The sequence below is a fragment of the Neophocaena asiaeorientalis genome, unplaced genomic scaffold, assembly GCF_003031525.2.
Source record: "Neophocaena asiaeorientalis asiaeorientalis breed wild unplaced genomic scaffold, Neophocaena_asiaeorientalis_V1.1 scaffold423, whole genome shotgun sequence".
NCBI classification, from domain to species: domain Eukaryota; kingdom Metazoa; phylum Chordata; class Mammalia; order Artiodactyla; family Phocoenidae; genus Neophocaena; species Neophocaena asiaeorientalis.
In genome coordinates, this window is record NW_020174133.1 from 1,062,600 (window position 1) to 1,080,025 (window position 17,426).

Genomic DNA, 17,426 nt, shown 5'->3' on the forward strand with positions numbered 1-17,426 from the left:
GGAGTATCTCTCCACTTATTTAGTTCTATGATATCTTTCATCCGAGTCTTGTGGTTTTCCATATATAGACCTTGTATATATTTTGTTAGATTTATACCTAAGTATTTAATTCTATTGGTTGGTTGCTAATGGACATGGTAAAGTGCTTTTAATTTCAAATTCTATTTGCTTATTGCTGGTATACAGGAAAACAGTTGATTTTTGTACATTAACCTTGTATCCTACAACCTTGATATAATTGCTTAATAGTTTCAGGAGGGTTTTTTAGAATCAATTCTTTCAGATTTTCTACATAGACAATCATGTCATTTGTGAACAATGACAGTTTCGTTTCTTCCTTCCCAATCTTTATACCTTAAAAAGAATTTTTTGTGTGTCTTATTGAATTAGTTAGGACTTCCAGTACAAATGTTGAAAAGCAGTGGTAAGAGGGGACATCCTTGCCTTATTCCTGATCTTAGCTGGAAAGCTTTGAGTTTCTCACCATTAAGTATGATGTTAGCTGTAGGATTTTTTTGTAGAGTGTGTGTGTGTGTGTGTGTGTGTGTGTGTGTTTTATCAAGCTAAGGAAGTTCCCCTCTATTCCTAGTCTGTTGAGAGTTTTCATCAAAAAAGGGTGTAGAATTTTGTCAAATGCTTTTCCTGCATCTATGGATGTGATTATGTGATTTCTTCTTCAGTCTGTTGACATGATAGATTACACTAATTTATTTTAAAATGTAGAACCAGACTTGCGTACCTGGGATAAATGCCACTTTATTGTGGTGTATAATTCCTTTTATCCATTGTTGGATTCGATTTGCCAATATTTTTTTGAGGATTTTTGCATCTATGTTAGTGAGAGATTGGTGTATAGTTTTATTTTCTTGTGATGCATTTTTCTGGTTTTAGTATTAGGAAAGTGCTGGCCTTACAGAATGAGTTAGGAAGCTTCCCTCTGCTTCAGTCTTCTGAAAGAGATTATAGAGTTGGTAGAATTTCTTCCTGAAATGTTAGGTATCAACAGAATTCGCCAGTGAACGTATTTGGGCTATGTGCTTAATTCTTTTTTATTTTTATTATTATTTTTTGCCATGCCACCCAGCACGTGGGATCTTAGTTCTTCGACCAGGGATCGAACCCTTACCCCCTGCAGTGGAAGCACAGAGTCCTAACCACTGGACCGCCAGAGAATTCCCATGTGCTTAATTCTTGATAAGTGAATGCTGGGATTAAATGAATGTGGTTCTATATGGAGACTTGATTACACTTGGGGGCATTTGAGGGGAAAACGACAGACTTGTACATATTGGGAGGTGCTTCACCTGCTGGGAGAAGTCGTTCTCTATGTAAAACAGACAGTTTGGAGTCTCTGCTCAGATCAGAAATCATATTTCTCTTGGAACTTCTCCCAACACCACTAACTCACCTACAAGTCTGAGCCTGATCACCAGGCTTGTATCATGTGACCTCTTTTCCTACTCTGTGGTTACACTTGATTGGACCAGGGATGGACAACTGACACAAGCTGGACCAATCAGATTCTCTCTTCATGGATTTGGGATATAGGACCAAAAGGCAACTACCCAGCTTCTGCACAGGATTGGAACTGAGGTGCTCTGGACACAGGAGGTGTGGACCAATTGTCCTTGGAGTTGTTATACCAGATATGTGTAAAGTTCTGCCTGCTAAGAGAGAAGGTTGAGGTGGAAACTGATCAGGTTCCTGGGAAAAGCAGAGAGAGTGGGACTGAGGGACTACGGGGTGGAGCAGCTCAAAAGACTCTAACTGGGGCCCAGGAAAGGACAGAGAAAATGTATCAGGGGTTGGGTACCCTAGATCTAAGGATGGGGTGGTTCCTGGAAAGGGAGCTGAAATGATTTAATCCTTCCTCCAGGGAACACTCCAGATAGGAAAAGGCACTGCATACTTATCCTCTTGAAACTGACGGGCAGAGACCAGCAAGGCAGGGAGGGGTCCTGGGAGAGAGTTGGGGATACTCCATATGGGGGTATCCTTACCACTCTCCTCAGAGGGCCAGGCCTTGGCTTGTGTTGGGGGGAGGGGAAGAAGGGGATGTAGAGACTGAAGCAAAGATCCAAGTCTGGGCTGGAATGACCGAGCTTCCCAACATAGAGTAACTGAGGGCTGAAGCAGGACTGGGTCCAACCGACCTCTGCTCCCTCCACCCTCTGTATCAGGCCCTTTAGCCACCAGAGGAAAATCATGAATGAAATCCATGGCTTTGGGAACACAAAAAGTCAGAGGGATTTTATTTAAATAAACTTTAATTAGAAGTAAACTGGAGACTTTTGTGTGCAAATGTATTTTGGTTTTTAATTTAAAGCCATCACCCCATCAACTCTGGTGTGTGCACGTAGTGTTTCTGTAGGTCAGTGTCCTCTGTGTGGGTATGTCTGTGTGAGAATCCATCTATTTATATAGTAGGCCTTTATGGCCTCTTCCTTTCAGCCTGTGTGTCTCCTGTTCTGACAAGGTGTGGTCTTTATTATTCATTCCCATTATTCATTCTTCTTAAAGAATCCTGAATCCGCATCAGTCACCTTACTTTTTCCAGGCTCCCTAAACCACGACGCCTGGGAGTGTGTGCAGGTGAGGCTGGGGTAGCTCCTGAGGTATCATAGGCCATCGCAGTCCGTTCGGGGCAAAGCCTCAGCTTTCCGAGCCCAGCGGGTAGGAGAAACGGCTCCCGCAGCAGTCCCGGAAGCGCAGGAACACAAACAGCACGACCCCCAGCAGCAGGAGGGCGCCCAGGGCCCCAAAAAGGATCCCGAAGAAGGCGTCGAGTTTCAAACTCAGGTGCTCACAGCGCTTGCCCCAGGGCGTGTAGATGGAGAAGGGCTCACAGCTGGGGACAGAGAGAGGGGACACGGTCAGCAGGTGGCTCGGCCTCCCCACCCCTCCTCTCTGTCGGGCCAGAGGAGGTTTTCCACGATAGGCTCGGCTCCCCTCTAGGGAAGGGGCGGAGTCAGCCCTGACTTGGAGCTGAGGGGAGGCCACCGGGCTACCGAGGAGGGCGGGGGATGGGGGAGGGGGTGGTAAATTCATCTAAGGTCGCCTCCACAGGGACTTCGGGGAGGGGGCGGGGCTGGCCGCAGGTGAGCATGCGCAGTCACAAACCCTGCCTACCCCCGGAGAGCTGGGGTCCGGTGCTAGGCTCCACCCGCCCCCTCCTTGGACTCAGGAGCGGAGAGGGCTGGGCCCGTCTGCAACTGCAGTGGGAACAAGCGTAGACGGAGGGCACTGGTGTGACAAGAGGGCCCAGGTGGCGCTGCCCCTCTCTATGGCAGGCCTGCGACCTAGTGCACTCCCCTCACAGGAGCCCCTCAGACTGCTGATGAACCGGTGGGACAGAGGGCGCCAGTTTGAGAGGGCCTCCCCTGTTACTCTTAAGGAGGGGCAGGGCCGGGCCTAGACACAAGACAATGGGCTCCTTTTCCACAATGAGGCAGCAGGCTGTCCACCCAAGAAGCAAAATCAGGTGGGAGAGTCTGGCTTTGGAACCCCGATCCTGTTACTTAACTTGCTGGGTACCTTAGGCAGATTCCTTATCGTCTCTAAGCTGCAGTTTTCTCATCTTTAAAGTGGTCATAATATCTACCCAGTAGCCGGTTTGAGTTGCATAGGTAATATAGCAACTTTTTCATCCGCACAGTTTAGGCATGCACACATCTTCTTTTCCATTGTCCCTTTTCCCTCTGATCCCCTTTCTCTTAATTACAAACGGAGCCATCCTAAATTTTCAGACACCACGAGGTACCATGGCATTTCCGGACCCCTTGCAGCTTGGATTCCCAGCACTGCCCTCCGCCTCCTGCCCCCAGCCCCGCCCACCTGCAGCGGGGCCCATCGGGCAGGTGCTGGCACTGGCCTCCGTGCTCACAGTAGCCCTCACTGCAGGGGGACACGCAGGTGAAGCCGCTCTGGGGGTGGAAGACCAGATGGTAGCCCTTGTATCCGCTGCATTGGAAGTAAGTTTCCAGCGTGCTCACATTCACTGTCAGGTAGGATAAAAGTGAATATAGAAAGCAACCGATTAACACCAGATCTATACCTTTTGGATCAAGAATTCCATTTTCAGGCATTTATCCTGAGAAATAATTGGAAACACACATGAAAACTACATATGTTCATGGAAGACCAGAGCAGCATGGTTAATAAGAGCAATAATGTTCAACAGGAGTGGTTTTGTTAAATATTGTGCAACTGATAAGCACCACGGTATGAAAAATGCATTGATTAAGAGCATATGCTTTGAAATCAGCCAGACCTGAGTTGAAATTCAAACTCTACTACTAACTGGTTGTGTGGTTTAGGGGAAATTTCTTAACTCTTTCAGCCTCAGTTTCCTTATTTTTAAAAGGAAACTACCTTGCTGTAAATTTTAAATGAGATAATATATGCAGATAATATAATATAACAGATAATATAACAGTGCCTGACACAGGAAGCCCTCATTAAATGGTCACTATTAGTATAACATTCTTTTTAAAATCTATTATAGCACACTATATTAAGACATATTGTAAACTAATATATGAAATTGGAATGTGTAAACAATATACAAGATAATATGTTCACAATTATTTCAGTAATGAGGAGGTTAACAAACATTAGGCATGATTTGATCCCTTTATTGTAAACAAATTTATATGTGTGAAGGTTCCTATGCATAAAAGAAAATTCAGAAAAATAGGTGCAAAATGGATTTGTCTTTGGGGACAGGGATTACAAGTGATTTTTTTTTTCTTTTTGTTAATTTGTGTTTCCTAAAGTTTCTACAATAAACACATTGTACTTGTATAATAAAAATTGCAGGACGTTTGTTTGTTTTCTCTAACAAAAGGCACAATCAGGTCTGGGGTGTCCTCTTAACCCCAAGCCTACCCCCCTACCACCCATACGCATAGTAGTTTGGAGAATTTCACATCGTTGCCCCTGGGACGGAGGAGGCTTAGCCTAGATTCTAAAAGGAGCTCTGGCTTGGTCCTGGACCCAAGTAACACAGCAACTTCTGTTGGGTTTGACATACTCACTGCCCTGTTCTCTGCCTGACTCACAAAATACGGTGGGCTATTCCTTTCCTTCCCTGGCAAGCTTGCCAACATATTTCATTCCTGTTCCGGGATAATTAGGGGCTGTCAGAATTGAAAGGGACCTCAGAAATCCCATCTCATTTTCCAGATGGGAGTGTGGAGGCCTAGATTGGGGATGGCTTTTGCATGGGGTCACACTCTTTCAGGGATGGGATATATCTGCCCCTGGGCCAGGTCTCCAGCCTTCAACTGAATATCTCCAGCTGGAGGGCAAAGGCAAAAAGAATGTCCTTGTTTATGTTTATAAAGTACAATGGTCTTTTAACCAAATCATTAACAATTTTGTGGAAAGAAAACCGTTAGCAGTGACGGTCAGGAAAGCAGCAGTTGGAGTAATTGCTCTGTGAACCTGTACACGTGGGGATTCATCAAGCAGTATTTTGTGCGCCTGTTCTTGAATTTAGAAGGCTGGTGGGTAAAATGTTCACAATTTCTCTCAAAAATTACAAACAAAAAAAACTAAATTAACTTAATTTTTGTCTGTGGCTTGCTGTAGAACACATTTCAGCCATGGATTTGTGTGGGCTGCAGATCTGTGACAGGCTCCCTCTGCTTACCTCCCCCCTCAGCTATCCCAGTAACTGTCCCCAAGACAGTGACTCACGAGCCATAACACTGTACACGTCCCTCCTGTAGATGGGGTGGAAGGTCACGTTGTTCCTGGGCCCCGCACTTCTCTTCCACCTCCTCCACGGAGTTAAGAACGCCTCCACCACTGCGTCTAGCAGCTGGGTATTCAGGAAGTTGATGACAGGGCCCCCAGGGCGGTACTGGAACTCCGAGATGATGCTCCAGCGGTGAAGGGAGCTTCCTGAGGCCGGTGCTATTGGGGGTCCACTGTATGGGAGGGGCACAGTGAGGGGCCAAGGGGTGAGGAGTTTGGGGGAGGACCCAGCGACCAGGTGGGGACAGTCCCACTTACATTCGATCCACTTGTCTGTTCCAGAGAAAGGCCCGCACATCCAGGTTCCTCAGTCTATAGGCCACCTAAGGCAGAGGATGGGAGTTGGGGTGGGAGGGTGGAAGTGAGGGTTAGGACCAATCCAGAGAGGAGACCCTTCCCACTTTAATGCACATATTCATCCCTTTCTGTTTCCTTCTTCCCTTTTTTATTTTTTTCTGGCCACACCCTACAGCTTGTGGGATCTCAGTTCCCTGACCAGGGATTGAACCCGGGCCACAGCAGTGGAAGCCTGGAATCCTAACCACTAGGCCACCAGGGAACTCCCTGTTTCCTTCTTTGAAGATGAGGACCCAAGACACCAGAATGTTTCTTATGCATTTCTGCATCCCCACACCCCAGCCTAGCCTGGTGACTTGCACAGGTCCCTGCTTAATAGAAGTTTGTTGGTGAGTGAAGGACTTTACATATCCTCACCCCCACTTCCTATCACAAGGGGAGAATCTGAAATGAAGGACCTCTACCTTGCCTCTGATCCCCGATTTATCCACTCATTCTCTCCCCACGTGTATATTGAACAGAGATTATCTTTAGCCAGTCCTAGGGGATGGTCAAGTGTGAGGGATGTCAGTGTGACTTAGGAACAGTCCATTCTCAAAGACCCATAGTCCGCGGCAGTAGACAAATGTTAACAGATTTTACCGTACGGAGTGTGGAGTGCTGTAGTAGTAGCAGCAGCAGCAGTAATAATAATTTGGGTAATTTTTTTTAATACATTGTGTTTTAGGCACCGTGCTGAGTGCTTTACCTACATTATCATTTAAACCTTGACACAAACCATTGACATAAGTACTGTTATTACTTTTATTTTTACAGATGGGAGTTCAAATAATTTGTCTAATTATGACACCTGCTCTAGTGAGTGGTAGTGTCAGGATTTGAACCTGGGTAGGATTCTAGAGCCTCAATAGCTCAACTACTGTGCTACTTTGCCTGTGATTGGGGAATGGACAAGGGCATGGGAGCCACGAAGAGGGAGGCCCAGTTTCCTCGGCGAAGTCAGGGAAGGCTTCCTGGAGGTGAAATGCCCTCTTGTGTTTCCTCCATATAATATCCAAGGGCAGGTCTTGAGGGATACTCGGAAGGAAAGCCTGCATTGACTCGGCCACCCTGGACTCTATTCATTGCGAGTTGGTCATTCTAACCCCCTTGGAGGTCTCTGTCCTAGGCCTTCCTGCTTTCCTCACCCCCAGCCTTCCCTGGGGCAGGAGGCTCCAGCCTCCTCTGGCAGTTGAATCTAGACGGATTATGAGATGCAGAATGCACAAGCCATGGCTAAGACCCCACCCTGAACCTGCCAAGACCCATCCCCCACCCAGAGCTGGCCTGCAGCACTGACCGAGGCATTGACATCTGCTTGGGAGGCACCTTCGTCTTCAATGAGTGAGAGATGGATGATCCTTAAGGGAAGCCCTGGAGATGGGAGAAGGAGGTTCATAATCACCTCACAGGTTTACCAGAAGGATCAGCAGAAGTGGCCAAGTCTGCTGACCCTCACACAAATGCATGTTGGACTATGGTCAAGGCTTCCCTGACTCTTGTCTTGCTGAGCTGTGAGGTCACCTTCGGTCTTTCCTCAGCAGACTGCTCAGGCCCGTGGTTCATGCTGTGACAGCTGCCCCCCACTCGCTCCCATAGCCTACAACTTACCACCACCTGAGGGAAATTTGGAGTTGTGTCCTGTGAGTTTGAGGGACTTAGCCTGGCCCCAGATCCCCATATCGTCTCCCAAGGAGAGAGAAGTGGGGATGGTGGAGTATCTGGTTGTACCTAGACGGACGGTTGGAGTGAAATTGTTCCCAGCCAGGAAGCAGTGGGTGTCGGTGAAGGCTGGGGGGCAGGTGCAGGCGGGCTGGCAGGCCAGAGCCTGGGAGAGGTAACAGTGGCCGTTGTTGTAGCAGTAATTCTCAGGGCAGGACTTGTTCTGACAGAGGAAGGGGTTCTCCAGAGCTGCAAGGGGAGCAGAGAGGTCAGCAACACCTCTCTCAGCAGCAAGGGGCAGCCCCCTGCCCAGGGAAAGCTGCTCCCAGGACAGGCTTGATTTCTTTCCCGCAAAGCCCACTTAAACTGCATTCTGCTTGTGGGCCACTCTGAACCCCAAACTATCCTTCTTCCTTCTCCAGACATTTCTTTGCCAGGCGACCCTTCTTCCCCTGCCAGGTAAGGGTTCTCCCAATTCTGCTGAGGGAATGGAGTGTTTATCAGACCCTTCCCATCAGGAAAGGACTCTCTTTCAGGAAAGCCCACCGACCTGTTTTCTTCACTTCCATCCCCTTTTCTGCCTTTATAAGGCTGTGGCTCTACCTCTCTGGTCTCTGCTCAGAAGATGCAGTGGTCTCTAGATTTCACTGGGGCGCTTCAGGGGGCTTAGTGGAGGCCTCACCGTGATGCCCTCATGACTCTGATGGCTCAAAGGTCAAGCAACAGATGGTGGAAGGAGGACTCAAAGGGAAGATGAGGCACCCCTGCCACCAGATGCCCATGGCAGCACCCCCGCCCTCCCATCCCCCCCTCACACAATGTCCTGACTAGGGAAATGCAGAGACCCTGGGCCTTGCATCTCTGAAAACCCCCGGAGCCTGAGGGCCCCACCCCAGCTTACTTCTGGCTCCCTGGCTGCTGCTAAAAGTTCCCTCCCCTCTCCAGGCCATCTTCAGTCTTTTGCCTGGGGTTTCCCCCAACAGTGCCTCAGGGCTTCTCAGCTCTGGCCCCTCCTCCATGCCTGTACAATCTTTTCTCCTTCGGCCTCACACCCTGCCATACCCACATTACCTCCTTACCATACCCACCTGTATTGAACATTCTAAAGACTTGATGGAAAGGGGGGAGAAATGGTTCACCCAGTTGTCTTAGGCCCTCGAGATGTCACCTGTCCCCAAAACCTCCTCCTGCCGAGGCCCTGTCCCCAGCTCACGTGCACAGTGACGTCCATCCCCAGTCAGGTTCGGGGGGCAGGCCTCGCAGCCCTTCCCGGAAATGCACTTCACATTCGGGAAGCACTGCTCTTCACAGGGGTCCTTGAAGCGGTTGCAGTAGCGGCCTGTGGTGTTCCCGTCACACTTGCAGTCGGCCACCTGGAATAGGGTGCTGATCACTGGGCGGCCAGGAGGCTGAACCATTAAGGGTTTCTAGGGTGTTGCTGTACCAACCCCTCAGGTCTGAGAACCCATGGACCCTGAGTCCTTGTCTTAATTCTGCCAGTACCAACTGAGCAGCTTCTTGAACAGGCCCTGGGCCTGCACGTCCCTGTCAAAGGCAGACCATCCTCCAGGCCACGTGGCCTCCCTGGGCCATCCTTTTCCTGAGCCCTCTGCCTGGCCTCTGCCCCGGGATCCCAGCCTCTTCCCTCTTACAGCAAATCTCCCTGCCTGAAACCCTTCCTAGACAGGGGCTAAATAAATAAATATTCTACTATCCCTGGAAAACTGGATCCTACGTAAGCTGCAGTTTCCTGCTCTCTCTTCCCTTGCTGACTCCCAGCCAAGAAGGAGGCTCGTTGCTGAGCACAGTGAGAGCTCGCGACAACCAGAACAAGGGCACAGGGAGGGGAATCGTCCAGATCCTCATCAAGTTCCTCATCTCTCTTTTCTATCTTGCCTACTGAGATGACGCTGGAAAGCTCCCCGAAATGGAACCCTTTAACACTGGATATCTTGGGATATCTAAAATAATATATTGATTTTAATCCCTTTTCCCCCTACTCTGTATTTTTTTCCTTTTCTGCCTCCTGGACTCCTCCACCTCTCTCCCTTTCAAGTAGGAATTCTCTGCTCATGCTTCGGGGGAAGGGTGTGTGTGTGTGTGTGTAAGAGGTGAAGGAGGTAGTGGGGTATTGCCAGCCGAACACTTTCCTTTCTGACTCCCCCCAAAAAGTTAAAAAAAAAAAAAAAAAAAAAGAGATGGGGCCAGATTCATGGACTTAGGCCAAGTATCTTGGCTAGAAACTTGAATGGAGAAGGATTTTCTTCAAACTGCAAAAGAGATGTTTCTTTTAGTTGGAGGAAGAGAGTAAAAGGGGGAAAAAAAAAGGTTTTGGGGGGACCAAGATCAGAGGGATCTGTACTTCTCTTCCCAACACCATGAAGATGAAGCCCCAGAGAAATGGCTACGCAGTGCTTCTAGGCAGATGGGACCCTAAGCCACTCTGCCTAAGCCACAAGGTTTCTTGTATCTGAGCAACGCACAGAAGCCACAGAACACTCCCCTATGTCTGAAGGGAGGGTGTATGGAGCTGTGATCCATGTAGACTCAGGCCCAGGGACCACATGGGCACCTTCCTACCCACATCTTACTGTCTTACTTCACTGTCTTACTCCAGAACCATGGAGCTGGCAACCACTGGGCAACTCTAAGAAAGACTGAGGTGGAAGTTTCCTGCCAGCCTGGCTAAATGGGAGCTGGGAGATAAAAATTCAGTTGAGCTATAAGCAGTAAAGAAAGTTCTATTTCTTACACTTGTAAGTTCGTGGCCCGAGATTGTTGTCTGCTCTACTCACCTACCACAGCTCCACCCGCCTCCCATCACACACATTAGCACAGAGGAGCTGAAGGACGACATCCCTTCAGTTCCCACTTCCTTTCCCTCAACTTGGAAACCCCCCCACCGCCAACCCTCTTCACCACTCACCTCCAGGGAGGAATTGCCCACCCAGCTGGTCTGGTTGTATAAACACTGGCTCTCTGCCTTGCACGCACAGACCACTGTCCTTGGCTTGAGTACAGATGACAAGTTGTCCTTGGCACTTCTTGCTAGAATCTCCAGAGTAAATGGTCCCAGCAACTTTGGTGTCCATAGCAATGTCCCATTCTCTGCCCCAGGGAAGACGAGACTGTTGAGAGCTGGAGGCCTCAACTGCTCTGCTCTCCGCCACCCCAAGAGCTGATGCTGGACATCCCCCACCCCCAGAACACCCCTCCAATTTTTTCCAGCATTTCCTTGAGCAAGGCTGGTTTCCTGGAGTAATCCTGATCACGCTCCGAGCTGGAGGTGGCACCAGCCCAACTCAGTGATCATAGGGTGGAACCTCACAGAGGGGGAGGCAGCTGCTCCCCCTGAAGAGACCCCAAAAGGCAACGCTGCCTAGGCCTGCACCAGGATGGGACATCCAGGGGGGATGGAGGACAAAGGCCAGGATCCTCCCAACACTTCCCCAGGCTACACTGCAAGCCCAACTGACTTCAGCTTCATGGCATCCTCATCCCTCGCCCTGATTTCTCACCCACTGCTCTCATTGCCTGGACTTTTGACCAGCCACCTTCAGACACCAGACTACAGTGAAACACTGCTACCTATCAATAAAGACTCTTCTGATCCAACCTGTCTTATGTTTTTCAAGAAAATAGGAACGTCTCCTTAAAACAGTAGATTGAGAAGAGCTGATAGGAGGGAACAAACGAGCATAACTTCCAGGCCAACACTCTTCAGGACAGGAGCCCCATGGAGGAGAAAATCTCCTGATACTATTAATTTGGCACCTGAAGGGATGCTATATGGAGCAGCAGGGTACAGCCAAAGCAGTCCCTTCTTATGCACAGAGAAAGAAAATGAGTCAGAGAGGTGCTCAGAGCTCAGAATAAGGTCCCTAAGGGCTTTGGTTTTAGCAAAGAACAGTCACCAGCTTAATTAGTGCTGGCAACAGAAGGCAAGCTACATCCTGTGGGCTTTGACTCTTTTTTTTTCTTTTTTTGCCATGCCTCGTGGTTTGTGGGATCTTAGTTCCCAAACCGGGGATTGAGCCCGGGCCCACCGCAGTGAAAGTGCTGAGTCTTAAGGACTGGACTGCCAGGGAATTCCCTGGGCTTTGACTCTTGACCCAGATCATGGTTACAGGCCTGAAACCAGGTCTTCACACCATTACTGGGAGGGAAAGATGGAGCTTTGCTTGGTCCCAGCGCAGAAAAGCAGATAAAGAGAGGCAAAGTGAAGTAAACATGGTTGACAAACATAAAAATAGTGAGAAAGGTACCAAATGAAGTTATTTGCATTTCTTTAAATCTCGTCCCATATGATATCCTTCTTTTAATAGATATGAAAATGTTTTAAATTAGTATTTGTTAATTGTTATGTTTATTCTAATAATTTGTTGATTGCATAAGGATGATTGCATATTATAAGACTGAGATGAAATGGTCTTTGAATCAGTTGTACATGCCCAGAGGCAGTCTAGCTAGCCAGCCAAATCTCCATAAGCCCATCACTACTATTCACTGGGGGCACCTATTTGAATTACAGGGATTATTCCCAAGAAATGTTGGTCCTGGATATTCCAATGGAAAAGTGACATGAAGTTGCACAGGGTATAATAATGCAAAATTACCCGAAGCTTGACTGTGACCTCATCTGCTACAGCCCCAGCCAAGGATTCTTACCAAAGAGCTTGAAGTCAGTGTAGTTGTTTCTGAGAGTGAATGTGACGTCCTTAGTGCTGCTGGTGTAATTAACCACCTTGGCCTGTCCCATGTAGGCTTCCATCACATCAGGACCCTCAATAGACGGGGGGTACTGATCTGAGACACAAAGAAGGAATGCGAGATGTGAGGCAAGATACTCTCTTGTCTTCTGGGCCTCCTGTTTCTTCAGTCCTCTCTCTCGTGTGAGGCATTGCCTGGGCTGTGACCTACCTCCAGAAGAAGGAATTCTGTGTACCTGCTCGCAGACACATGCAGAGAAGGTTGTGGTTGTATTGCCCACACACCCAAATCTTTATTCTCTCTTTTATCTTCTCCTCAAACAGGATTCAAGTTCTTTCCTGATCAGAATGCTATTCTGGGCATGGTATGAAGTGAATCAGAGGTCAGCATTGCTCAGACCGTTGTGGAGTTTTACCTTTGGAAGAGGGCTGTAAACCATGAGGGTAACATCTGATGGGCTTTGCATTTGTCAGGAAATGGAGAGGGAGTAAAACCTTTGCACTGGTCTCTGTGTTTTGGAGCCCTGCTATTTCCATACAATTGTTTATTCATTCATTCAGTCAGTCAGTCATAACAAATATTTATTGAGCATCTACTTTACGGCTGGAACTGTTCTAGGTAGTAAGGATGCAGCAATGAACAAATAATAAAAAAGATACCTATGAAAATTAGAAAATATGTTAGATAGTTATAGATACTAAGGAGAAAAAATAAAGCAGGGAAGGCAAATAGGAAGTGGGGGTGAATGTGAAATTTTAGGCAGGCTAGCCAAGAAAGGCACTGCTGAGAAGGTGACATTTGAATAGAGACTGCAAGGAGGTGAGGGACGAGCCTGTGGCTCTCTGGGGGAAGGGCATTCCAGGCAAAGAGAATAGCACGTGCAGTATCTCGGAGTCAGGTGTGAGCCTGGCATGTGTGAAGAACACAAAGAAGCCAGTGGGGCTGGAGTGGAATGAGTGAGGTGGGAAGTCCTAGGAGAAGAGTTTGGAGAGGCAATGGGGCCAGATTGGATAGGGCTTTGAAGGTTATCATAAGGACAGGGCTGGGGGATCATGGGACGGTTTGAGCAGAGGAATAACATGAGCAAAAGAATCTGTTAAGTTTTAAAAATGTGTAGCTTAAAGGAGTGTCATGGAAGGGGGTCACCTCATCTGCCCCCTAACTCTGCACATGCCTCCCTGGGCCTCATACCACTTACTCAGGGTGGTGTTCATCTGCTGGTATGTTCTAAAGAGCATCCCAGTGTACAGTCCAAGGCTTTTGTTTCCTGTGGCCAGGGCATCGTAGATGCAGTATGTATCTCCATTACACTTGGAGGTCAAATTTTCATTCAAAGATTTGTTTCCCGACAGTTGTGACAAGAAGACAGGGGTGAAGTTGGAAGGCAAATGGTCGTCCCTCTTGCCAAAAAGGCTTGTTCCGTTGATTTCCCCTAAAACACACAAGGTGCGATGGTGGTGGCACCAGGGTGGGACTCCAGCTATATTTCTGCTGTGTCCACCCCTTACCCTTAATTTATATGGTTTGGGTGGGGGAGGGGTATGTGGAAGGACAGAGTGACTTCCAGCTTCTGAGTCTGGAAGTCCCCGCTCTCGTGAGTGAGGGCCACCCAACTTCCTTGTCCTCTCTTCCAGGTAGAGAGATGCAGGTGGGACGGAAGTGGAGGGGACAAATCTGGGGTGGCACCAGCATCCTCAGGTCTCTTCCCTCCTACTCCCCTCTCATAGAGGACAGGGGTCTGGTCCCCACAGGCCTGAGGGAGGCAGTGCTGTAGCTTCCGTCATCCTGGCCCTACCCCATCTGCCTGGGGACCCTGAGGCCCAGACTCACAGGTCATTCCATAGTGAAAAAGCATCTCCTCGGAGCTCCCTGGGGGAAGGGTGGAGCCATTGGGCATCCTGAAGTCGTCATCTGGGTTGCCGTTCCAGAAGCCTGAGGGACAGAGCAGGGGTCAGCCACCCTGGGACTGTGGCCCTCCCTTCCCTGGGGAGCATCCAACAGGTCACATAGAGATGTGGGGAGTAGGAGGCCTGCGAAGCCTCTTTCAGTTGCATCTGTTGTCGGTTCACTCCTCCAGGAGGCCAGGAGAGGACTATAGCCTCAGAGCCTGCCCCTCTGCTTCAGGGAAGAAGGAAGTGAAGGAGGAAGTGGGGAAAGAAGGGAGGGAATGTGGGGGATGGGGGAGGGTGGGAAGATGTGAAGCCAGAGGGAAGGAGGGAGGGAGGCAGGGAGGGGAAGGGTGGCTGCTGGCCCCATGCTCCCCAGAGCCCACCCTCGATGCCCCCTCCCTCCCGCTGCCCTGGACCTGGAGCTTCAGGAGGATGGGAAGTGAGCCTCAGAGGTAGCTGAAGAGCTACCTCCCTCCTCCTTGCCTGCTGCTCTGTACCCTCAGGCTCTGTTCCAAGGAGGCTGAGAAAGGAAACTCCACCTGTGATGTCCACAGGCCCACTGGAGGTGGAGCTGCTTACGGGCTGGGGGTTCTGAGCTCCCATGGCAGAGGCAGGCTCCTGCCTGTTCCTTACCCATGAGGCCCTCTGTGTGGTTCTGATACTCCTCCGGGAGGCTGCAGGACGTGTGGAGGATGTTGGAGATAGCGATCACTGAGATGGTCACTGCCCCATCAAAGTTGGCTGATACCGTGGAGCCATTGCGGGTCATTATGACTCCAGAGGTGTTGAACATCTCCTGGCCTGGAATGTTGGGAGACAAATGAGGAAAAAGCCAGCATTGGAGCCCTGGAGGCCCAAGACTTGGCAGTAGTGAAGTTTCAAGATGCAGCGAGGAGACTAAGAGCAGCTGGGAGATGCCCTGCAGGGTCCTACTCCAGTGGCCCCAAACCACACTCACAGGACACCTTCACGGCCCACCCCACACCCTTCTCCCTGGGGACTGAGGATGGGCTGGAGGCTGTCATGGCCTCAGGGGAAGGAGAGAAGTGAGGAGGGAAAGTTTAAGGCCCAGCTCTGGTGAAGGAACTGCTCAGACACAGCTGCTGGAGGGACAGCAGGGGTGGTGACCACGCTGCTCCTCCCCGACGCCACTGCCTCTCGGCCCCAGCTCCCTTCTCCCTGGTGCTGGGCACCCTGCTGATCCTGACCCAGGCAGGGTAGCAGGAGAGGGCAGCTGACGGCTGTCCCCAGCCTACCTTTTGCACCTTCATGGTTAGTCTCAAATGTTACAGTCTGGTTGTTGAGCCGAACGTGGATTTTGTCACTGGGCTCAAGGAGCCATTGAACCTGGAAGGGAATTGGCAGAGGCCTAAGACCGACCTGCAGGTGGGCCCAGAAACTGGGGAGGGAGGCTGCGCAGAGCTCAGAGCCTGGGGCTTGGATGAAGGTGAAGGTGATGGGGAGTGTGACCATGAGGTGATACTAGCTACCATGTGTGAGGCGCTTGGCGTGGGCCAGGCTCTGAGCGAGGCACGTTTCATAGATTAGCTTTTAAATCTCACAGCGGCCCTGTGAGGTAGGTAATATTATCATCCCCATTTTACTCTAAGGAAAAAGAGGCACTGGAAGTTAAGTTGTTTCTTCAGTCTCACAGCCAGGACCCTAATCCCGTGTCTCCCGGGTTGACTCTTTTTTAAATTATTTATTTATTTTTATTGAAGTATAGTTGATTTACAATATCATGTTAGTTTCAGGTGTACAGCACAGCAATTCAGACATATATGTATATGAAGAATATATATATATATATAATTCTTCAGATTCTCTTCCCTTATAGGTTATTACAAAATATTCGGTATAGTTCCCTGGGCTATATAGTAGGTCCTTGTTGGTGATCTATTTTATATACAGTAGTGTGTATGTGTGTTAATCCCAAACTCCTAATCTGAACCACTGCGCTGGCAGGATGCATCCTCCCTCCCTCCTGCTCTCTTCCCTTCTTCCTTCTCTTTCTCCTCCGGGGCCTCAGTCTCCAGCTGAAGGTCCCTGAGCTAAAGGCTCCCTGCGAGGGGAGGGCCCCGGCCCCACTCACCGTGATGGGGTCCAGGCTGCTGGAGTTGTATTCAGCGGCGAAGGCAATGAAGTTGGTGGCCTGGGCCGAGCCGGTCTGGGCAGTGCGGCCCTGCAGCAGGAAGGAGGAGTTTCTATCCTGGGTCCGGACCAGCAGGAAGTCTCCCAGCCCATTGAAGGTGTAATTGGCACCATCCAAGGTGGTGATGTGGGGGTCCCCAAACATCCAGGCTGGAACAAATGAGGTACCAGGTTTGCAGGGCAGACCAGGGAAAGACCTGGGAGGCTTCAGCCTGGAGAGGTGCTCATGGAGCATTTAACCCTCCCCGAAAGCCCTCTCGTGCTTGTGTGCCCACTCATGTCCTCTCATTACCTCCCCACCTACCACACCTCTCCCTCCGCAGGGCCATGTTTGAAGTCCCTCCTCTGCCACACTCCGCACACACCTCCACCTTCCCTTGTGGTCACAGTGCTGCCCCAGGAAGCTTCTGCCGCCCTGGTCCAGACCTCGAGAGGCTACCCCTCCCCAGATCTTCCACTTCAGCCCTGCCCCAGGGCTGGGCTCCGGCAGCCTCACCTGGCCTCGGGGGCTGGTACCCAGCGCAGCTGACGCGGGGCCTCCTGAGCTGGTACAGGGCGCAGAAGGAGGGCTTGTCGTTGAAACGGCAACACCAATTCTGCGGCTCCAGTTCTTCGTCTGTGGGGAAGAGCAGCGGGTGGGGGGAGATGAGGGACCTGCAGGACCCAGCTGGGAGGTTTGGGCAGGATGATGTGGGCGGCAAGGGCATGGTTGGCAAATCAGGCCCACATGAGTTCAGATCCCACCCTGCTTAATGACCTTAGGCCATTGACCAGTTACTATGTCCCTTGTGGGCTTGTCAGAGCCACGTGGAGCAAAGCCTCTGGTGGGCAGGCACAGGGTCCTTCCTTTCTTGGAGTTGGGTGCGCTGAGTCCCACCGTTTTCCAAGCGCTGAGAGTGGGAGGCTGTGGCTGGTCGT

The 17,426-nt window shown here is 50.0% G+C and overlaps 1 protein-coding gene across 1 annotated transcript in view; it reads right to left on the bottom strand.

Moving 5' to 3' along the window:
* Nucleotides 1-2,311: 2,311 nt before the first annotated feature.
* The window catches only part of MUC4 (mucin 4, cell surface associated), a 45,842-nt gene continuing 30,727 nt past the window's right edge, over nt 2,312-17,426 (bottom strand). The window contains 16 exon segments of the mRNA XM_024754764.1: nt 2,312-2,657; nt 2,659-2,848; nt 3,835-3,997; nt 5,701-5,933; nt 6,019-6,083; nt 7,397-7,470; nt 7,828-8,007; nt 8,972-9,131; nt 10,685-10,866; nt 12,427-12,564; nt 13,667-13,900; nt 14,299-14,400; nt 14,991-15,158; nt 15,614-15,704; nt 16,450-16,658; nt 17,005-17,124. Of these exon segments, the coding sequence (XP_024610532.1) occupies nt 2,619-2,657; nt 2,659-2,848; nt 3,835-3,997; nt 5,701-5,933; nt 6,019-6,083; nt 7,397-7,470; nt 7,828-8,007; nt 8,972-9,131; nt 10,685-10,866; nt 12,427-12,564; nt 13,667-13,900; nt 14,299-14,400; nt 14,991-15,158; nt 15,614-15,704; nt 16,450-16,658; nt 17,005-17,124 (2,348 nt within the window). The 3' untranslated portion in view covers nt 2,312-2,618.